Below are 21,929 nucleotides of genomic sequence, written 5' to 3' on the forward strand. Positions count from 1 at the left end.
TCAAGAAAAAAAAAAAGCTTACATATTTTTATTTTCTTTGAATCTTTATAAAGCATGAATGTGGTGCCATGGATCATTTTTTATGGAAGGTGGTCAAATTTCCTCTAGGTCAGATTTTCTCAGAGAAGTACATTATAATTATGAGTGATGAGAAAATGAAAGATTTTAGATGGTAGTTTTCACTGTTAGGGAATTTTCCTTTTTGTCAGAACTAAAGGAGCATTGTTTGCTGGGGAGATTTGTACCCATTCACATTATCTGAGGGACTCAGAATTTTCAGCCTTTCAGTTACACTGGAGTTAGAGATAGCTGGGATCAGGAGGCAGGTTGGAATACTTGTCTTAATCATTATTTTCAGTGCTTCTCCTCCCTAGAAATATGCTTTTTCCCCTTCTCCACATGCTGTTCTCATTCATTGTACAACTGTCATTGGCCCTGCAACTCTCAAGCCAGGAACATCTTTCTCTGAGGTCATGTAGGAGGATTTTCTGCCATGGAGCTATGTGGAAATAAAGGCAAACTTTTTGGAAGAACAAGTATGGGGTTTCCTGGGCATGCCTTTGATTATTTAGTGTGATCTGGAAAACCAGGAGCTTCTGGCATCTGCTTTAGACTTGAGCCAGTGAAAGGAATACCTTCACCAGTGCTGGAGGAGTGAGGGTTGCTCTGGAATAGCTCAGGCAGGAAGAGTGAGGGTTGTTCTGGAATAGCTTAGGAAAATTTGCAGTGGGAGGTGTGAGAGAATCTGGCTGATTTAGAGTTGGAATGCGATAGACAGCTCCTGTTATTTGGGATGGAAAGTACTTTCCAGATATGCTTGTCTTGTTGCAGTGATGTCTGTAATAGTGATGATAGAGATGAGGAGGGTGTCCTGGAGGAGGAGCATGATGTCACCCACAGTGGGGAGGAGGATGGTGGCGATGTCATCTGTGAAGAGGGGGAGAAGGCCAGTGTGGTCTATGATGGGGAAGAGGGTGGGGGTGATGTGGTCCATGAGGAGGGGGAGGACAGTGTAGTCCATGATGGGGACCACAAGGAGGATTATATCATTCATCATGGGAGGGAGGAGAAGGAAGACAATGTAATTCCTCTTGGGAAGGAGAAGGATGATGTGGTGCATCATGGGAAGGAGGAGCAGAAGGGAGATGTTGTGGTTCTGCTTGGGGAAGACGATGTGGTCCATCATGGGGAGGAGGAGGAAGGTGGTGATGTGGTCCACCATGGTGAGGAGGAGGAGGAGCAGGTCCTTCATGTCTGTCTTGATGTTCTTCATTGAAACTATGGTTATGCTCAGGGTCTTTATGTCTGGATTGAGAAGAGGGTGGACATCTGTGCCTGTGATGATGTCTGTGACGAAGTCCATGACCAAAATGTTGATGGGGATGGGGATGTCTGTGTGTCTGTCCCAGAGTTGAATATCTGCATCTTTGCCCATAGTCATGCTGCTGTTTATAAAAACACCAGGGGAGGAAGTATTAAGTGAGATGTTAATAGGGCAGAAGAAAGTGGTGAGAAAGGGAGAGAGGTGTGAGTTAGTAGGTTTGCAGTTACAGTTCTGGTGATCTGTAAGGAAAAAAAATCCTGTGTTTTTTTCAAGATAGAAGAGAAGGAGTAAGTGATAAAATGCCAAATTACTGAAAATCATCTGAAAATACTACACCATAACAAAATGAAACGCTATAACCAACTGAGCAAAATTTATGATGGATCAAAACAAAATAAAACCCACACTGCAGTAGCCGTTGTAATGTAAACTGGAATACCAATTATGATAAAGATCATCTCCCCTCCTCTTGCTTTCTAAAATTCCTTTGAACTTGTTTGCCAATCTCTACTCACTTTAACGAGGAGTATGATTGGACTGAGAGAAGACACCCTTGGAGGGAGTAGTAGGGACAGCTCAATTCCAATTCATCCTCTGATTGACCTAGCAGTCAAAAGCCAGTCTGTCCTGACATGCTGCATCACACCCAGGCACTAATAAAGGGACATAAACAACCGTTGCAATCATCTGTCAGTCTGGACTAAGTGAGGTTGCTGTAGCCTGCATGAGGATATAGCCAGAGACATTTCAGTAAGTACATACCCGGGGATGGTAGATTTCACAGCTTGTATCTGTTCCATCAGGTTCATCTGGATCACTGATAATTCTTGCCTTGCAGAATCGCACATGCTAAGCAAAAGAAAAGGAAAAAAAAAAAAAAAGCCAATGCACATCTGGGTTCTTGTGGTGGAGTTAATAGAAGCTACTGAAAGTTCAACATTTTAAAAGTTAGGCTAGTTCCTTTGATATCTAAGTATGTTTATATAACTTAGCTAGATCCTGAGCTTTTTGACCAGTGATACTTGCCAGTGATTAATAATGATTAAAATATATGCCATTTTTGAGTGTTCTTGACTGTGAAGACCACTTTGTCATGTGCATCTAGAGGGCTATTACTCTCCACCCTACTTCTCTTTTGATGTCTAAGAAATTGGCCAGCTACTCATGTCTCCAAATTGAGTACTCTGTCCGTGACTGATCTTTACTCCTTTTTTTCTGTCTTTGCTTGTCAAACATCTGTTCAGAATGGGCTATTCTGAAATTTTGCTCAAAGTCCTCAAAAACAGACACTGTGTAGCTATGCTGTTTCAGACAAAGCTCAAGGTAGAGCTTTCTTCCATATTTTTTTTTTGAAAAGTAATTTGTTGTAATCTTTTAGCATTACTTCCCTTAGCATCCTGTTTGCTGTGACTTTCACCTGCTGTCCAGTCGTTGTGTGTGGAATTGCTCATGTGAAAGAGCACAGAACTTGGGTAAGAGGTTCTGTGTATAATCTCTGTAGTGGAAGCTTTATCTTTGATATATGTTTGGGCCATTAGTAGGCTATTATGATCAATGATTACAAATGTTAGCAGCATTTTACACACACACACCAGTGGTGGCAGCATTGAGAACAGAATTCAAAACCTCTAGCTATCTGGCTTGTGCTTCATTCTAGTGAACTTTTGGCTCAGCTACCAGTTCATTCACAACCTTTTCCAGTCTTCTGGAGTATAAAGAACTGGAGAAGAAAATGGATGTAGATAAAACAAAAGTTCCACATGTTTTATTTTTTCCATATTTTTATTTCATTCCTTCAATTTCATTTCTGGGGAATAATTTATTCTGAAATAATGATCTTGCCTAGTTGTTTCTTTGGTGTAGAATATTATTGTAATGGGAAGGTGGGGTGAAGCGAGTACTTTGATAGTAATCTGCAGATAAGCCTGAATTATTCCACTCTCCATTCCCCTGTGGCAGAGGAAAAAAAAGGTAACCCTGGGCTCACTGGGATGACATAATACATGTATTATTTTCAAGACCTATGACTCATGTTAGTGTAAAAGTTTTAATGAAAATAGCATGAATGATTTACCAAGGAATGGCCACAATTTGAATATGAAAGCCAGATCCAGACTGAAAAGCTCAGATCTAGGTCTGTAATATGCCAGTCTCCCATTACATTTAGATTTGAGAGTTCAGACTGGCTCCTTATAGAATAAAAAGCAGCAGCTGTAAAATTAGGATCTGGACTTGGACATGCTGGATTTTTAATTTTGAGTTGGGGTGCATGCTTATAAGAGACACTTGGAAATATTGTGGGAAGATCTTCCCGGTGCCACCCATTGTATCAGTTCTTATTCTAAGATTTATTTACAGCATGCCAGTCATCCAGAAAATCATATTCCAATGTCTGATTTGCTTGTTGTGTGGATTTGGAACAGTTGGTCTCTTTTATAGAGAATCCTAAAATGTGACCTTCACAGGAGGCAGTCTGAAACCAAGAGGTCAAACAAGAAGTGGTAACTAGGTGTATTTAAAGTCCTGTAATTTTAAAAGCAATCATACTTCATATTGTTGTCAAAATCCTGTCTACCTCATGGTTTCATTATCTGTGGTGTTCAAATGTTCATACATATACATGTATTTGGTAAGGAAGATAGATTAGATAATTTATATCTTACTTGCCTCACACCTATGTGAGTTCCAGGAACGGTTACTTTATTTCTTTGTCTAGTCTGTGTATGTTATAAAACCTGTTACTTTCACAGCCTGTGTTTTCAGGAAGTAGCATCGTTAGTCTTCTTCCTAAATTGAACTGCTCCTCCCGTGAAAATGTAGAGATCTACTGGATGGCAACCACCCTTTTCCAGTGATGGGAGTGCATAGTACTATAGTGCAAATGTTAATATTGGAATGAAATTCTGACAGTTACTGTGAGATTGTTGCTTTCTCTGTTGTCAGTGGCATTATTCATAGAGAAGGCATTACTCCATAACAACATAGGAGAAGGCCTTTGTGATCCTATTAACATCCATAAAGAGGTGTTTCACTTTAATTTCCAACTGTAGTAGTATGTATGTGCACACAAGTTTCACTAGTTTAACTAAACTAGTTAAAAATGGATGCACATACTTTGTGATATATATTTTTTATTGTAATTCATAGTTTCTAAGTGTTATACAGTCTGTTGAAATCCAGTGGTACAATCTAAATTGTCAATGTAGCTAAAGATGGCAAAGTGTGAAGACAAAGCATTTAGGAAGAAATCCACAAATCCAGGCAATCTGAAAACAGCCTCTTGCTAAATGGGAGTAGGGATACATACTGCATAGCACTACAGTGTAGAAGACTGTCAAGTTTCTGAGCAATATTAAAAGCTGCAGGGAGGTGGGGTTGGCATACTATAATTTAAGCAGTTTCCAAGATCAACGTGTATTATGGTAGGGACCATGGAACCTCATTACAGAGGTGTCCTGAAATGACACATGTGTTGGCAGAATGATCCTGTGTTGTTTAAGTGAAGATCTCCAGTATCTACCAACAAGAAATTGTGATGATGTGAGTGTTATACTTTAAATCACCTAAAGGATAAGTCTTCATGTTGACGTCACTCAAAGGTGGAGGAATTATTTACCAGAGCCAGTAGTTCTACAAGAGGTACAGCACAGATACAAATTTACCTCCTGTCCTTCAGTGCTCTCAGAGTCCTGCTTTGCTCTGCAGCAGAAAGTCAAAATGATTCTGAGTGTGTTCCACTTTGTGTTGTACCCATGTGCTAAATATTCTAAGAGTAAAAAATTATCTGACTTCAGCTGACAGAATGTATGACTGTGATAATACACGACTACATCTTGAAGAACTCTGGTCAGTAGTAAATAAACTCTTGTATGTTATGATATGATAGGTAAATAGGCATTCAAAATAAAAATATACACACAAAGAAGGCTCTGACATTTTGGATGCCATCACACTGCCATAGTTTTTAGCAGATGAGAAATCCTTTTGCTTTCACGTGCCTAAATTAAAGTTGATAACAAGTCTTTGCAGAAGTAGAACCTTCAATTTTAAGCAAATTATTTATGCTGAGAGGTGACAAGCAATAGTTCTGATCCTAGAAGGGTTTGAGTTCTTGTCCCATGGTTTTGGAGCTGCTCACAAAATTTTGTTGTTTATAAGTAATTCTAGGACAAAATGCCACTTACCATCTCTAAAATCTTTTCAACTTTGTCCACTTTGAAGTAGTTTGTGTGTTACCCTCACCATTGAATTTCTCCAGGGCCTTTTCAGCAATATTTTTATGTTGCTCGGTGATGTCTAAGACTTCAACTTTCACAGGACAATCTTTGCACTCTAATAAACCAGGAGGAACTGTGAAAAACAGAGAATTTACTAATATTGCAATGGATATTAATACTCTTGGGAGTGTGCATGTGCCTTTAATGTGAACTCATAATGAGAAACTGAAATGCAAGTGTTTCCTTGGAAGTGAAATACCTATCCCTCACTGCACAAATATGGGTTTGTCCTGTAACATGAAAAAAACCCAAACCTGTGAAAATTAATATTCTTATAAATCTTTTAGCTCCACCTTAGAATCTTACCACCCAAACGGACATTCTTTCCAAGTTTACTTTTTTTCTGATATTCATTATCATGTTTTGGTGGACTGGAATGGTGATATCATCTGACATTAATAAAGTGTGCTTTAGAAGAGTAGGGTAACCTTAATTCTATTACTGCTTCTTAACATTCCATTTGAATTATCTAAAATATGAATTGCAAGCAGATGAATGAATCTGTTACGGTTACCATACACTAGTAGTGCACAGACTTGTAATTTGGTACTAGGGCTGGTTTGAGGTATGCATTGGTTTACAACAGTGATTATTTTACCTGGACTTAATGTACAATTAAGTCCATATAGCTGAGATTTCTTCAGCAGCTGGCTTGTATATGTGATAATCTTACATTGCCCAAAGTCCTGAGAGGAAAAAAGAATACATGATTATGATGTTATTTTCATGGGATTTAATTGGATGTAGGTGATCATAGAAATTATACCTCCTTTTAATGTACAGTACTTCCAAGAGTAACAGATGTGGTCATCAATGGAATGTTTGATCCTGTACCACTCAGAATTTGTGTTCAGATAAAATGGGATCTCCCTCTACAAGAGCCTTTATTTTAATTCTCAGTTTGCACAACTGAGTAGACAATGGAAAACTAAACCAACCTTCTCAGTCATTCTAAAACTTATTTACAGTAAGATACTACTAGCTAGCAGGGGAAGTGAGGATGCCAGAGATACTCACGGTTACATAAATCTTTATCAAAAAGTGGATGGACCTTTTCTTCCATTCCTTTTTCCCATCTTAACACAAAGAGTAAATGCCTTCTCTTCTCTTCTCTTCTCTTCTCTTCTCTTCTCTTCTCTTCTCTTCTCTTCTCCTCTCTTCTCCTCTCCTCTCCTCTCCTCATGGCCTTCCTCCTTTGTCCTGTGTGGTAGTATCACCACTCTCCTATTTACATAAAGTTTTGGATTGGTACTTCTCATCCCAGGCTGCATCACTGGACTACAACAATAAAGGACAAGTATTACTACATATCATATGTGTACTGACACTACCAATATTTCACATTGTCATACCACAAACACTACAACAGAAAACTGACAGAATATACCACTGGTATTTCTGGCTAATATACTAGGAACATGGTTTAAAAAATAATTTTGAGGGCCCTTTAGTTGTCAGCAAATTATTCTTAAAACATCAGTACTGCTACCAGCAGTGGAATGTGGAGTATAGCTCCTTTGAGACAACTAGTTAAATAAAGCTGCACTTATTTGAGGAGTCAACCAGTTTCCAAACCTTTAGCTTATGTTTAACAACTCTAGAATTCAATAGAGTTTATTGTATAGTGAGCCATATTAAAGCCTAGTCTTCACTTAGAGATTCTATGACACAGAAATTTCTGGGCAGTTCAGATGAAGATCAAGTTACTGCATTATTGACATAGGACTCTGTGTGGGTGCATTACTTGCCATGCAATAGGTGTCACTGTATTCACGAGACTCCCAGTGTCTTCTGGATAATACAGAGCATTCAGTGTGCAGCACATCCAAAGTTAAATAGAGAACTGATGAATTTCCCTGGAAGAGAAGTGCAGGTCAAAAAGAGTTTGTATACAAGAAGTTTGATCTGAAAGAATTTTTGTTTAAGTAGGTATGTTTAATCTATAATGTAGCTTCCCCAGTTCCCTGTTAAGGTTTTTCTGAGCTGACAAATATAGAAAGGGTTGAAGGGACCTTTGGAGGTCATCTTGTCAAGCCACTTGCTCAAGGCAAAGCTAACTTCAAAGTTAGATTCAGCTGAGTTCTGTATATCACCAAGACAGATGTTCCACAACCTCTCTGGGCCATTCTGGTACTTAACCACTTTCTCTGTGATGGTTTTTTTGGCCTTACACGAAGTCAGAGTCTCCCTTCCTGCAACTTACAGCTGTTGCCTCTTATCATTTTGCTGAGAACCTGTGAGAAGAGTCTGTTGTTGACCTGGCACCCATCAAGTAGGGAAAATGCCAGTGTTAAAAATCTGCCATTCCATCTTTCTGATTTTCACATAGAACATATTGGTCTATTAGGAAATCAGTTGTCTGGGCAGCCAATTATATAGCAACATCCATTTCAAATGACCTTAGTGACCAGATACACTTTCAGAATTTTGCTTCCTGCTCAGTTTATTCAGGGGGTGATGCCACAAAGCTGTAATAATCCGTACAAAGTCAGGAGCCTTAACTCTGAAATTCTTCTAGTATGTTCTGTCTCCTGAGCAAATAGGATGGAGAATCAGAATTTGAATTTGGCTGCCAGTGTCATGGGATGTGGTGTTAAGAATTATCTGTGGCCCACAGAAACAATTTTGTATTTTTCTGCAGGAAAATGAATCTCAATTCACACTTGGAATGGATTATTTAAACTTCATGCAACCCTCAGAATGAACACAGATGTATTTTATTTTGTCATTTAGATAAAATGATACAAAGCCTTTCACTGTGAATAAGTGTCCTCAGGTTTTATGAAATTTCATCCATTCAGATGCCTTTTTCAGAGTGTTCCTGTACAGACAAGACCTTGAGAAAGAATTACTGCAGTCTAGTGTGATATTTTTATTAGTGAGAGTCCACCAGTGTCATGTTAAACACTAGTTTTGCAGTATGCATGTGTCTTAGCATTGTCTCTATTTTTGAAATAGGGGCTAGGTGATTTACACAGACACATGTTATTCAATGGCAGAATCAAGAAAAGAATATAGTTCTTGGGGATACCTGTCCTGCCCACTAGCCACATGATTATTCTCTGCTTGGGGGTAGTTAGTATTTCTATTTTATTTTATAAAACCCAATGATTTCAAGCTGCTAGTCAACATATTAGTAAAATGCAGACAGAGAAGAGAACAGAGACAGTGAGAAAGACTATTTTTTTCTGATTTGTATTTATGGAATTGCACTGAATGGAAAGGTAAGATAGGTAAGATAGGCTTTTGTAAAATGTGCTATTCACTAGGAGCCCTCTAAAACTGAAATTACTGAATACATTCACTTTGTCATCCAAACTTATGAAATGCTAAAGAAGCCAATTCATCCCTGGCAAATATTTATTTTCTTCAGCAGGATGCATTTGGATTCAATAATGGCTAAAGCAGAGCTTGGGTGAAATTAAGTGTCTACATCTAAATATGCAGTAGAAAATTCCTCTGTTCATCTGCTGGATAGCTCTTGGAAAAAAAAATAATTATCTTATATGGTGCCTTCTTGGTTGTTTTAAAAGCATCTTGGGCACCAGAGTTCTGCACTGCACAAGCTCAGAACTGTTCTGTGAATACTTGAGTATCTCATGCTTCTAGAACTCCCACGTAAATCCAGTAGAGATCTGGCTGCTAGGAACTGCTCTGCTTAAGTTTCTAAGGGGGCTGATGTGATAGACTTGATGCACACTGTTGCATGGAGAGCCAACATAACTTCTTGCACAGTAGTGTACATGATCAGTATGCAGGAGACCACACCTGATGGCTTTGGGTCTGAGAAGGTACAGAGACCTTACAGGGAGAATTCTTTAGCAGTAAGATAGATAGAAGGGTCTTTTCTGCTGTTGTAGACTCTGTGTGATAGCTGAAGCTGTGGCCCTGGACTGCAAAGACAGCAAAACTCCTTAAGGGTACAAAAAAACCATAAGCATGGTAGTCTAGTGGTTATAGCATTCATCTGGAAGTGTGAATCCTTAGCTCTGGTCCCTATTCCAAGTTATGGTTCTATAGTTTATATAGTCAATAATTGGTTAAGATGCAGAAACACTGAGATTTTTCTCTTTAGAAAGAACTATGGTTTTTCCCATTCATGCAATGAATTTTGCATGTCTTACTGCCCAGTGGCTCCACTTCACAAGGGTGGCACACACATAGCTGCATGGCAGAAGCATTCTACAAGGACAGGAGACTTGAGGGTTTAAATCTCTTAATGCTGAAGAAGACTGATTGCTTCCTAGATGAGCTCATTAACTACCTGGCTATTGTGTAAAACCCAATAGTATCACTTGCCACATCCTTGTCTTTGAAAAGCAAAATAATCCATCAGGTTTTTTGAAGGTATAGCTGAAGACCTGCAGGATTCTGGGCTTTGAGTCACTTTCTGAGCTTTTGCTTGTCCTAACAGGCAGTCTTCAGTAGCTCCATCAAAAACTAGCCTGTTTTTTCAGTTGCCATACTGAGATGTGTAATATACTTCTTAAACAGTGCATGTGTGCCTGGATTCTACTTTCATAGCCAAGAAGCTAAAAGGTAGCCAGGTGCTAAATCTGCATATCCTGGTCTTTTTTATCTACTAGTTAAAGAAATTTTGTATCCTATTGTTTTTTCTGCTATTGATTTGCTTTGGCACTTAGGCAGTCATTGAGAAAGGCTTATGTATCCTCTCTAGGAAGGAGAAATAGGAAATGACTGATAATGGATTCTCTATCCAGCCCTTCCTCTGTTTTCCAGAGTGGTATTTTCATCTCCTTTGGCTTCCTCTGCCTTTTTCCCTTCCCTCCAGTTATTCAGCTATCTCTAAAATTAAGATAATAACAAAATATTGGTCTTGCAGGAAACATTGATCTAATTAATGTTAAACATCGCAGATTAAAGAAACCCTCCGAATATAAATTTTGAACACAACATCTGAGATCTGACAACAGACAGGACAGATTAATTTCCAGTGTTGTACAAAGCTGTTCAGAACATCTCTTACACCAACATCCTGTCGGCCAAGAGAATAGAGGGCATTCAGCATCATTCAAAATCAAGCTTAGGTACAATAAATCATGCACAAATGAATACTGAGATAGTGTAAATCAGAGCTGATTCATTGAATTATGTCAACATTGCTCTGTTAAAAGCAATAAACATAACCTTTTAATGATCTGGCTCATTATTTTAATATCACAGACTTGTGTAAATCAGCCTTTAAATTGATACTTACTCTATGTAGTTTGTGTGCATCAGCAACACGGAATAAACCAAACCCATAGCCATCTCTGCGATGTCTGTTGACTGAATCCAGGGCCACTCCTGCATCTGTTTCAATGGTGTTACAGTCTGCAGGTGTAATGCTTGGTTTTGGGGGGCATTAGAGCACTGCAGTAGTGTTAGGAAAAAAGCTGAAGCTAGAAGCAGCATTTTGTTTGCGGTGTTAGGTCATTTCTGCCCATGCTTTGATAAAGCCAGTAGTCTGCTTTTAAATCAGAGTAGCCCAATGAAGTTATAAATGAATGCTAAAAGGACATGGTTTTATATAAATTTAAGTGTTGTGTCAGAAGACCATTACCTTGACCCTTGATTAACATTTGCAAACACCGAGTAAATGATTATATAGTGATTGAGCAGATTTTGAGGAAAGTAGGCCTTGTAATACTCTCTGGACTACCCATCAAACAGACTATGTTTGTGATTCTTTAAGCAGGCATTGTGCAATAGTGTTTTACTATGAAAAATACTTAGCTTCTAAGAGTGTGCTGCTGAGCCTGGCATTAAGAAGGTCCAGTTTATGTATGCAGGTATTATGCAATCTTGGTTTTCTGTTTACTGTAAAACAGTTGAACTGAAAATATGCTGAAATATTTGTGGTCAAATGATGGCTGTATTCATATCCCTGTTTTAACAGCTCCTTACCTAGCAGAGAAGTAGTGAACAGGAAACAAGGAGATCACTCAGATTTGGAAAAGGGATGTAGCTCAAGGTACACTTGCAAGCTGGTGGTTCGTAGCTTCTATGTGAGTACCTGCTACTCTTCCAGCTCGAGAAAATTTAGAGCAAACTTCTATCGGCTTTACATAATTTCAGACTGGTACACAGAATGGGACTGCTTGGCTTAATACTGATGTAATCTAGGCATGGCATGAAGTGACATAAAGCTGTGTTTGCATTCTCAGTCTGAGCACTTTTATGTGCTCTTTGGCTGTAGTAGCAGCCTTCATAGACTTCTTTAGACAATTGCTGATAATTTTTTGTATTTATTAAAATAATTCAGTACATACTAAGATTCATACCTTTCACAGGATATGCTGATATCCTCTGCTAAGCAGAAAGAAGATGTTGTCTCATTGTATTCAAAATCTTTTATTCAGGATAGTTTAAGACATTCTTAAAAAGCAGTAATGGCTTGTCAGGGAGTGGCTGAAGTTTGAATACCAAATTCAAACTCTGAATAAGAAAATACAAAAATTCAATGTAAGTCCAAAATGACAAGGTGAGATTCAGATGAGAAATTTTCCCAGTCCTGGTTGGTGTGAAGGGCTGGATTAGCTTCTCATAGAAAAAGGTGCTAGGTATATAATTGACTTGGGTTTACATGTTTGACTAGAAGGTTTTCTTTGACTCATTTTTGTGAGAAACATTGGGAAATATAATGGGTAATCATCCTTAACGCTTGCCTCATTTCATTAATCCTTCTTAAACATTCTGGTGTCTAAGAAATTGTATTTTAAAATGCAAAGAGCTGAAGCAGTGGCTTTCTTTTATAGTTAGTTCAGGACACACTTAACAGTTCTCTGGTAGTAGATAAGGTAAATGGAGAATCTTACAATGTTAGATCTGGGGGCACTCAAAACTAGTGTGAATCAGTTTAAAATAGATAAAAATAGTCCCTGTGCAATGGGTAGTGAACTTCTGGAACTTGTTGCTGCAGATAGATGTGAAGGCAGACAGTATAAGCAGGGTCAGAAATGGCTTAGAAAAGTTCATGGACAGCAGGTCCTTGAGTGGATGCTGGAAGGACTAAGCAGATACGTACTCTTTAAAATCCCTAGTACAATGATTCTGGGTACTGTAAAAGTACAAGGGGAATCGTTTGCAGAAAGTGGGGTAGGTCCTATGTTTCTCCTAACCACAACTGTCTTTTGCCATTGTGAGAGATTAATATTAGGCTGGATGAACCACTGTTCTGATGCAGTAGGGCATTTCTTTTATGTTTTTATAATGTTTCATTATAGTAATTCAGAATTTCTTCTGGAAGATTGAAAAAAAGTGGTAAAATAAACGTTGTGTGAATAATCAAAGACATTTGAAATACATTTCATCAGTTAAAAATAATATTCACATCATTGCTGTGTTCCAAATTGCACCCCCATTCATTACTTACAATACTGTTTAATTTTTCAAATGGGCAGTCATATTGAAGAAAGGCATCAGATTAGGTAATTTATAACATAATTCCCTTAGTTGTCTATTGTTTGCAGTTTGTTCTTTTTTTCTCCTTTTGTTCTGTGCTGTTCATTGTGACACCGATCATTTTCTTGTCAGTGGCTTATGTATTTTTTATGTATGAAATAGAAACACTATGAGTAAACAGTAGAAAATGTACAATTCCTGCAAAATTGACTGCAGAAGTAAAAGTAAGAGTCTGTTCCCACTGTAGACAGTTTTGTCCTTGATTTCTTTGGAAAAGAAAGATTGGACTCTATTATTATAGTACAGCGTGGACAAGCACTCCAGGCACAGTCAGAGCAGTTAATTAAATATTGGTTGTACTTGAGTCAGTATAATGTATTTTTATCATTTCTCATCCAGTTTGGTATCTTTTTTAATACTTATGTTGTTTTTATATTTATTGCTTCTAAGCTTTGTGTGTTATTTTCATGAAGCTATTTCTATAGACAGATTGCTGGCAGGAATAGGAATATTTATCCAAACATGGCATTTTTCTTGACTAGCTTATCAAAAGCTTGTTTATCTCTATGACTTTTCCCAAGGCTTGACTTGCAACGGTAAGAGGTGATCCACATTCAGACTTTAAGGAGTTGGTAGTAAACATCCATCCTAAACTTCTCTCCAGGAATCGGGGAGAACACACCAAGAAGAGGCATATCTTCCTCACTTGAAAAACAGGGTATCAAATGCTTAATAAATAGAACTTTATTCTAGGGGGAAAAGAAAAAAGAGAGCTGACAAATAAAGGAGATGATATGCAATAACCAATGACTCCTTTCCTAAACTATTTAGAGGTATCTCTGATTTCTTGGGAGGACAACTGCTATGCTAGCTGACTGTTCTCTGCCTTCTGCAGTAGCACTTCACTCACAGGCTGGGGTTATCAAATTGCACAGCTCAGTCAATTGTGCAGGTAGAAAGACCTTATCCATCTTGTAGTCTGTGCTGCTCTGCAGCTGCTGTTGTTTCTGCTCCTAAGCAAGAATACAGCTAACAGAGACACATGTGGCTCCAGCTGCTTATAGGTGAACTCTTGGCTAGCTTCTCTTTACTTTTTTTTTAGTCCATGATGCCTCATAGCTTCAGACCAGGGTGGCCTGATTTTACACCTTAGCAAAAAAAAAAAAAGTTTTGCAGTTTTTGGGGGCAGCTCCACATTTAACAGAAATTATGGAAAAATACGTAAATGTGTTATGTCTTCATGTCTGATTTTTATCTGCTGGGTGTAAACAGTGTGTCCCTGATGCAAATACAATGTTATACAGCTTTTCTTCGGTTGTGGTCTTCAAAGCAGCAGCTGCAGCTATAGCTTCCCCTCCATGCCTGCAGCTCATTTTTCTTTACCAGTCACCATTTTTTTATCAAACGTTTAGAAGCTTCATCACCTTGTCTATCAAGTTTTGTTCAAACAGACCTTAAGTTCAAAAGCTGTTTGGAGGAGACCAACTGTCAAGTGAGCAGGTTGACAATGTAGTTGTCTTGTTGCTTGGGAGGCCTCAAGAACTAATACAGGGAATAAAACCAGTGTCAGTATTCCCTTTCTTGTCCTCATTGTCTTTGGCTGCAAATTGCTTTCTAGAAAAAAAACCAGCCTAATTGTAAGTTGATGACCTTAAGGATGTGTTGCAAGACTGACCTGTTTGCTGAGGGGCTTGAGAGGCTGGGGCAAAAGTGGGGTGAAGAATTTGATGTTAAGAATGGGGTCAGAGGAAGTTCCAAGCTATTTGAGTTTTTCAGGGCTTTTGTCATTATACTGTTCTTAAAATTTAAGCTTTAACTCATGCTTATAAGTTGTACTAGGTTAACATAAGGGAAGTATTAGTAGCTGTGTTGTATAGTATTTACAATTATATCTAGTGGGATGTCTTTAAAATCTGCCTTTGAAATCAAAATAATATATATGTATATTCTGAATACAGCTGCTTAACATGTATAGTCTCAGAGATGCAGAAGAAAATGTTTAACCATGAAGTGTGTACAATGGGCAGGTTCTGAAGTCAGACAAATAGAATTTATAATTAGCTTATTTTATAAAAACCTTGATTTTTAAACCCATCTTGAGAACTTTGATGTCTGGGTCTTGCTTTTTTAAATCTTTTTGATTGGCCAAGGATGAGTGTAGGAGAAGGGTAGCTAAAAAATCTAAACAAATGCATAGCCAATGTATGCATAAATAAGGCAGCATATCTTATTCTGTACCCTTTGAATGTTACTGCCCCTTTTTTTGCATTCATGGTGACTCATCTATATGCAGAGATAGAGGCTTGATAATATCTGGTAAAAACGTCAACAGTCCTGGAGGTCACTGACCATTGGTTATCTGTGCCTGAATAAAGACATTGTCCATGTGAAACTGGAATGTTTGCTCAAATAAACATCAGACCAGATTTTAGCTGGACATTGCCCAGATAGCAAGTTAATAATGGATGATATGATATCATAACATCAATAAGTGTTGAAAACCTGTGAAATGAAATTGAAAAGTGAATTGGAATTGTCTGCCAAAACCCACGTATTTCTCTTCTCCAGTGACTAGATGGGGGGCTTCTGTGTGTTACTGGCCTGTTCCCTGCTGGGCAAGGAGAAGCAGCGCTTAACAGTTCCCAGTCCTGGGAGAAGAAAAGGGCATTTGGGGTGTGACTGAAGGTACATCAGGTGTGTTACTGCCAGCTGTTGTGCTCAGTTTGGCTAGAAGGTGAGAGACCAGGCCAGAAGATGGAGGAGTTCGGCACTATCTGGACATGTTTTTTAGATGATTTGGTGCGGTCCTGTCTGATCATGCTGTCACATAGAGTAAATGTGCGGAGACCAGATGCCTTGCATCTTATGCCCTTATCTGTCCATGTGGGCATGTTGGAGGAAGAAAGCCGCAGCGCTGGCCCACTCAGATTCACATAAATCTGCTGAATCAGCAGCAGGATTTGAAGTAGTGATGACTAAACGTTATCAGCTGTTAACCGTATCAATGCCATCTGGGAATGCAGCAGTGTCCAGGTATGTTCTGAGGACAAAGGAAACACAGAAACTATACATCTTCAGTCTCCTACTTGTAGTTCAAGAAATTAGTCTTGGATATTAGTACCAGGCTTCAATTATGGTAAACACTGGTGGTGGCCTAGGTGACAACTGAAAGCTGGGTACAGGAATCACTGTGCTGGAGTGGCCACAGCAGATAAAGGAAATGCCCATGAATCTGCACTGACCACTGATGCTTGCTGATCTGCACTGTAGATACAGTTACTGCTTGGATAAAGACCCCTTCTGGTATTTATTTTTAAATCATAGAAGTCTTTGAACACAAATATCAGATCCAAACTAGAGAAAGTATTGATTCAAATGTCATTTCTGAGCCTTGTCTGCAGAACAGGCTAAACAATATCCAAACCGAATGCTCAAAACTGTGGATCCAGAATTCCAGATGTTCTCTTTAACTCCCCTTATTCATGTTCACACCAACTCCACTTTATTTATCTTCACTTGCTGCTGTTGTGCTGTTGCTGTCCAATTTACTATTGTAAGCAACTGTAGTCAAGACAGAGAACTAACTGAAATGGGGTATTCTTGGCTGTGGCTAGCGGTTAATGTTGATTATTTCTTCCCCAGTACTCCTTTTGGGGTAGAATCTGGTTACATATGTTGATATAAATGTCAGGAGTATCATTAAACTGATGGAGCCACAGTGAGATTAGAATCAACATGCAGTTAATAAAATAGACCGCGTTATAAAATAGCAGAAGTGAGAAGTATGGGGATTAACTGAAAAGAGGGGCAAAAAGAGCATTTTGAAAACCACTGAAGTGTGACAGGCTGTTGCCCCAATGCTCTTGCTCTCTGACTCACTGAAGCCAACAGTGCTCTCTGTGAGGGCATGGAGTGACGCTCCATCAGTATCCCTGATTTTGGCATATGGCAGATCAGCAGTTCCTGTGCAGGGAGGTAGAACACACTGGTCGTGTTAGGGAAACCTGAGCTGGCAAAGGTGAAACTTCTCAAGGGAAAAACAAGATGCTGTGATTTGATGACCTGATAAAAAGGGGAATGCTGACACGGCCTACAGCTCATCAGCTCATACTACGATAAGAATTGAATAGAATTTGAATTTTATGATTTTTAGAGAACTACTTAATTTTGAATTGTTTTCTACTCAGAAATGAATGAAACCAAAATATGTTGAAATTTCTCATGATGGGGAATTGAAATGGAATTATTTTTGGCTCAGTTGATGTCTTTCACATATCACTTTTTGGCTTATTTTAATCTTTGAAGCAATTAAATTACTCCTTTATATAAAATTTATGTTTTTAAGAGTTTTGCAAACTGAAAAAACAAACATATTTGTTGGGAACATAACTCCATATGATATTTCAATATTATTTTGTCTCCACTCAGAATAAAATAATACTTTTATTTATATTTTATTTGTAATAATAAAATAATACATTTTAATCAAATTGCATAATGTCAGAATACTTTAACAAAACCATAATTTTTTGTTGAAAGCCTCTTTAAATGGAGAAATGATCTAGCATCTCTAGGGATGATTCAGCAGCATAAAGGCTTCAGAAACAATTATATTTTATTGATTTTGTTTTGAACAATTTTACAGATCTGGTGGCAACTAGAGAAGGTCTCTGTGGTCTTATACGAGCCCCATAATTATTGCAAATATCAGTGTACTCCTGGCCACAAATGACATTTCTTTCCCATGTTCACTCTTTTTCTTCTTCTTGTCTTCTCATTTATTTATATTTGTTATTGTCAGTACAGTTGCTATGTCTGGCTTTAGTGAAATTGATTTTTCTTAGCTACAGGCTCCCTGTGGTTTTTATTATAAGGCAGTTAATATGACCTATCTCAAGAAAGAATTAGGCTGATTTTGTAAATCATCATTTTTCCTGCACAGCAGGGTCAGGAGAAGCATAAGAATCTGAATAGCCTGAGCTTGATTGTCCACCAGCCAGAATTATGTGTAAGGGTTTCACGTGTGGGTAGCCTTTTCCACTTTCTTTAAGTGAGGGTATAAAGCATTAGGAAAAAAATAATCTTTCTTGAGATCTTCCACGGGAAATAGAAAAATAGGCTAAGCTCATCACATTATAATTAAGAAGTTAACCCATAAAATAATAAAAACCCACTAGCTTTTAATGATAAACAGTGTTGAAGCCCTCTTCCCCGTTTACACACCATCGCAGCGGGTGTGACTCTGTAAGGGCCCTGAGAGCATCGCTCCTCCTGGAGGCTTGGCTGCAAGGGCTCAGGGCCAGCTCAGCGGCGGCACGGCGGGGGCTGTTCCCCTTCCCCTGGGCGACCCCGCGGACAGGCTCCCAGCCAGCGCTGCGGGGAGGCCACGGCCAGGGCCGACCCAGCCCCGCTTCCTACCGGAGCTGCTTTAAGCTGAGGCTGTAGCATTTTGGCCCCTGCCCGAGACGCAGCTCCTGCGGCATCACAGCTGTGCCTGTGCCTGGCCACGGGCCCTGTTGATCCAGACCCAGGTTCAGACCTGCCGCCTGGCTTCCCAGCCTGACCTCGGACCTGCCTCGTCACTGCGGACTTGCGTGGCGATCGCTGGGCTGTGTCTGACTCCGGTTACTGTAACCAGACCAGATCCTGACCCTGACTTGCTAATTCATGTTCTTGGCTTGACCTCAGACCTGCCTCATCGCCCGTGAACTTGGGTGGTGATGTGTCCTTTTCCTGTAACCTGGCTACCATCCCCGAGTCTGCCCTGCTCGCCTCGCTCAGGTACCATGGGACAGGCCCCTGCCCTGCCAGCCTGGCTATCATCACGCTCGGCTCCATCTCACCATCCCTCGGGGAGCAGCCGTCCCGCACTGTGCCCTGACAGACTTTTGCTACTGAGGCTGTTATTTGCTGATGCTGCTGGGCTGTCTCAGCCCTGCAAATTCTTTTACCCTCCACAGTTACCTTTCCTTCATGCTCTTACTGCTGGGAGTAATTTGAGAATTAAAAGCCAAATTCTTTTGTTGGAAAATGCCCAGTTAAATTTCTTTTTCTAATCTCTTCTTGTGCTTTCTTAAAACTGACATCTCCAGAGATGAAGACTGTGATAAGAAACTTATTTATTTAAAGATGTGACACAGATTGAAAAACCAGGTTGCCATTGTGGCCATTATTTTGTTGCAGGTAGTTGAGGTGATTGGATGCTGGCTAGACTTTGGTAGGCTTTTTAGGCAGCAAAGGCCGGAGGATGGAGTTTATCTCCTTTGCTTCCCCTGGGCATGAGTCTGATAGAGAAAGTTCTTCAGGAAAAGGGAGAATAACTGGTCCAGTGACTGGGTTGGTCAAGGCTGGTTTGTCTGCTTGAGTCTTTTCTCCATCAAGACTGGGCGTAGAACCTACAGCCTCAGGTGGAACTGGCTTTCCATCTTTATGTTCATTTGGACTTTGTGGTAGGTTTTGGAAAGAGATTTCCTCAGTTGAAGGGGGTAGAATTTTAACCCAGCCCACTGTTTTTTCTGGGTGTGGGGAGAAAGGATTGGTTTCTGAAGGGAAAGCTTGTTGATGATTCTGGCTGGATTTTCCAGGTGTCTGAGTAGCTTGCTGTTTCCCCTCTTCAGTGGCAGGATCCTAAATAACAGGCAATAAGCATTACCTATATTGAAGCTATTCCAAAATCTTTCAGATACGAAGATGGTCACCCTTCACACTAAGGATCTGCTGCAATTCCAGTCTGCAAAGACCAGCTGCAGAACAGAAGCTCAAAGGATAGACAGATAGAACTACTTCATATGCTAGTGGAGATGGGTGCATGAAACTTGGGTAACTACACAGTTATTGCTCTTTGCATTCCCTTTGTTATTTACAATTTCTTTGTAGAGCATTCTGAACACATTCTGTATGATTGACTCTATACTTACTCTATTGCCTTTTTATCCACCTAGCAACAGTATGTTTTATCACACGAGAGATTTCTTCCTGATTTGGCCTTATCACTTTCTTGAAGCCCATATCTTTGTGAATAAGAAAACTTAAAAATGGCTGGGCTTTCAAGAGTTCAATTCTTGTTTTGTAAAGGAGTATTACTCTTGCAATATTAAGATTAGATTAAGAAATACCTGCAGACTGTAGATTTCACAGGATGTTGTGACAAACTGTTCGTGTTCCAAGTGACTGTTCACTACAGAGCCTTTGCAGAAACCTATTTGCTGGAAGAGGAAAATGCAAGTATTTTTTCACATTGTAGCACTGATGCCTAGCTCCTATCTTGTAAAATAAGTGATTATGAAAGGCTGAATAGTTATAGCTTCTACATGTATTTGTAGGGATAAGCAGCTTGGGCAAACTTTTATTTTGGGATTGGCAAGCTTACAAAGGAGGCAGCATTTTGAAAAAGGCTTTATGTTTGCAAAGGAGGGTTAGGTAACATGATAAGAAAAATAAGCTGGCCACTTAAGGCCCAACTACAACAGCACACTTAAGTTCTGCTGCAGCAGATTATCCCCATGCAGGCAAGTTGTGTAATAGAACATAATATCACTTTTTCAGGCAAAAACAATTTCACACCATAGTAGTGAAAGAAACCATGAAAAAATGTTGTTTCTAATGGTTGTGTTTTTACTGGACTGTAGGTAACATGGCTTGGGGCTTGAAATGTTATCTCTTGGCAACATGCTCATTTAGTCTTTCTGTTTCTCTAATAACTTTTTCCATAGTTCCTAAGCGTTTTCCTTAGCTGACCTCATTGTAGTGTGAATATACTCTTCATGCATTGCTTGGCATTTATTGTCTATGTCTGTTTACTTAGAAGAAATCCTTAAGAATGATTCAGTTTTGTGAGGCAATGGCTACCCCATGTTTTCCTGGATGGTATTTTTTTTTGTTTTCTTTGTTCATGAACTCTTAGGTAAGAAGTCCGAACTTTTACTGAAATGTTTTCTCTATTCTAAAGCAGTCTGTACAGTTGCAAGAGAGTATAGAGCTACAACCCATAAAAAGGCACCTGTGGGCTTCGATTCTTGTCTGCAAAGAACCAAAGGGATAGCCTAAGTACTCACTGAGGAATCATAATATCTGAAAAACAGGTGTTTATACAAGGAAAAGTACTTACAGCTAGTTCCGATGAAAGTGGCTTGCACTGGGAGATGTCAGCAATCGTGTCATTTTTGGAGCAGGACGTCTCCTGAATCAAAAACTCTACAAAATATGCAGGACCAACGACCCACTGTTAATGAGAGACCAGTGGCAATTAGACCTTGTGCATGTGTCAGGAAGAAGGAGGAATTGTACAGACCTTGAAATAGATGTAAAACTCCTGCTAAGTGTGGAAGGAGCTGGTTATACTTGGGGCATTACTGTTGTATTACAGGAGAATGATTTTTTGCCAGTGCTGCTTAATTGCCTGGTTATTTTTTACTTCTTATATATGCACAACCTTAGTAACTCATGGATTAGCTATAGTTGAAATTAGTTTGGGTTTTGTAGTAAGTTAGCATCCACATAGAACTACATATCCAAAGAACCTCTTCAGTGCCTTGTTGGTCATTTCAGGCTGCTTTAATGAACAGGATCACTTTTTCTATTTCTGAAATGTAAGTACCTCAGGGTTGGAAAATGGGAGCGATTAAATACTGTATTGTAGTAATATGTAACCATTTGAGACAAAGAGTGAAAACTGCCTTGTTATCTATCAATAATGAATTTTAGAGAGACTGCATATTACTGCGGTAAACAAACAGGATTTAGCCAGGGGATCATTAACTCTCTGTTAGTCTAAAATTAGTTTTAAACCATGTTTAAACTCATTCAGTGAATTACAGGTATGAGTTGGAAGGGATGACTGTGCTTTATTAAATTCTTTCTATTAGGGAGTCACTAGTTCGTGGTGGTAGTAGAAGAGCTCACAATGAAGATTTCCTAAACTTTGG

At 39.1% G+C, this 21,929-nt stretch overlaps 2 protein-coding genes and 1 long non-coding RNA gene across 3 annotated transcripts in view; 1 reads left to right on the top strand and 2 right to left on the bottom strand.

The window, feature by feature from the left end:
• HRG (histidine rich glycoprotein) lies at positions 1-11,097 on the bottom strand. The gene is given in 10 exon segments (XM_030026958.2): positions 1-632; positions 689-1,445; positions 2,087-2,173; positions 3,681-3,797; positions 5,509-5,558; positions 5,561-5,674; positions 6,200-6,287; positions 7,350-7,457; positions 10,820-10,951; positions 10,954-11,097. Coding segments are annotated over 10 exon segments (1,677 nt in total). The 5' UTR covers positions 11,017-11,097; the 3' UTR covers positions 1-471.
• Positions 4,460-21,863, top strand: LOC121233587. The gene is made up of 3 exons (XR_005933340.1): positions 4,460-4,470; positions 13,307-13,312; positions 21,829-21,863. It is a non-coding gene; the product is annotated as an uncharacterized LOC121233587 (long non-coding RNA).
• FETUB (fetuin B) overlaps positions 19,108-21,929 on the bottom strand; it is a 10,264-nt gene continuing 7,442 nt past the window's right edge. The window contains exons 5-7 of the mRNA XM_030026956.2: positions 21,113-21,226; positions 20,121-20,210; positions 19,108-19,632 (exon numbers count right to left, since the gene is read on the bottom strand). Of these exons, the coding sequence (XP_029882816.1) occupies positions 19,213-19,632; positions 20,121-20,210; positions 21,113-21,226 (624 nt within the window). The 3' untranslated portion in view covers positions 19,108-19,212. The remainder of the gene's footprint in view (positions 19,633-20,120; positions 20,211-21,112; positions 21,227-21,929) is intronic.

This window comes from Aquila chrysaetos, chromosome 10 (genome assembly GCF_900496995.4).
Source record: "Aquila chrysaetos chrysaetos chromosome 10, bAquChr1.4, whole genome shotgun sequence".
NCBI classification, from domain to species: Eukaryota; Metazoa; Chordata; class Aves; order Accipitriformes; family Accipitridae; genus Aquila; species Aquila chrysaetos.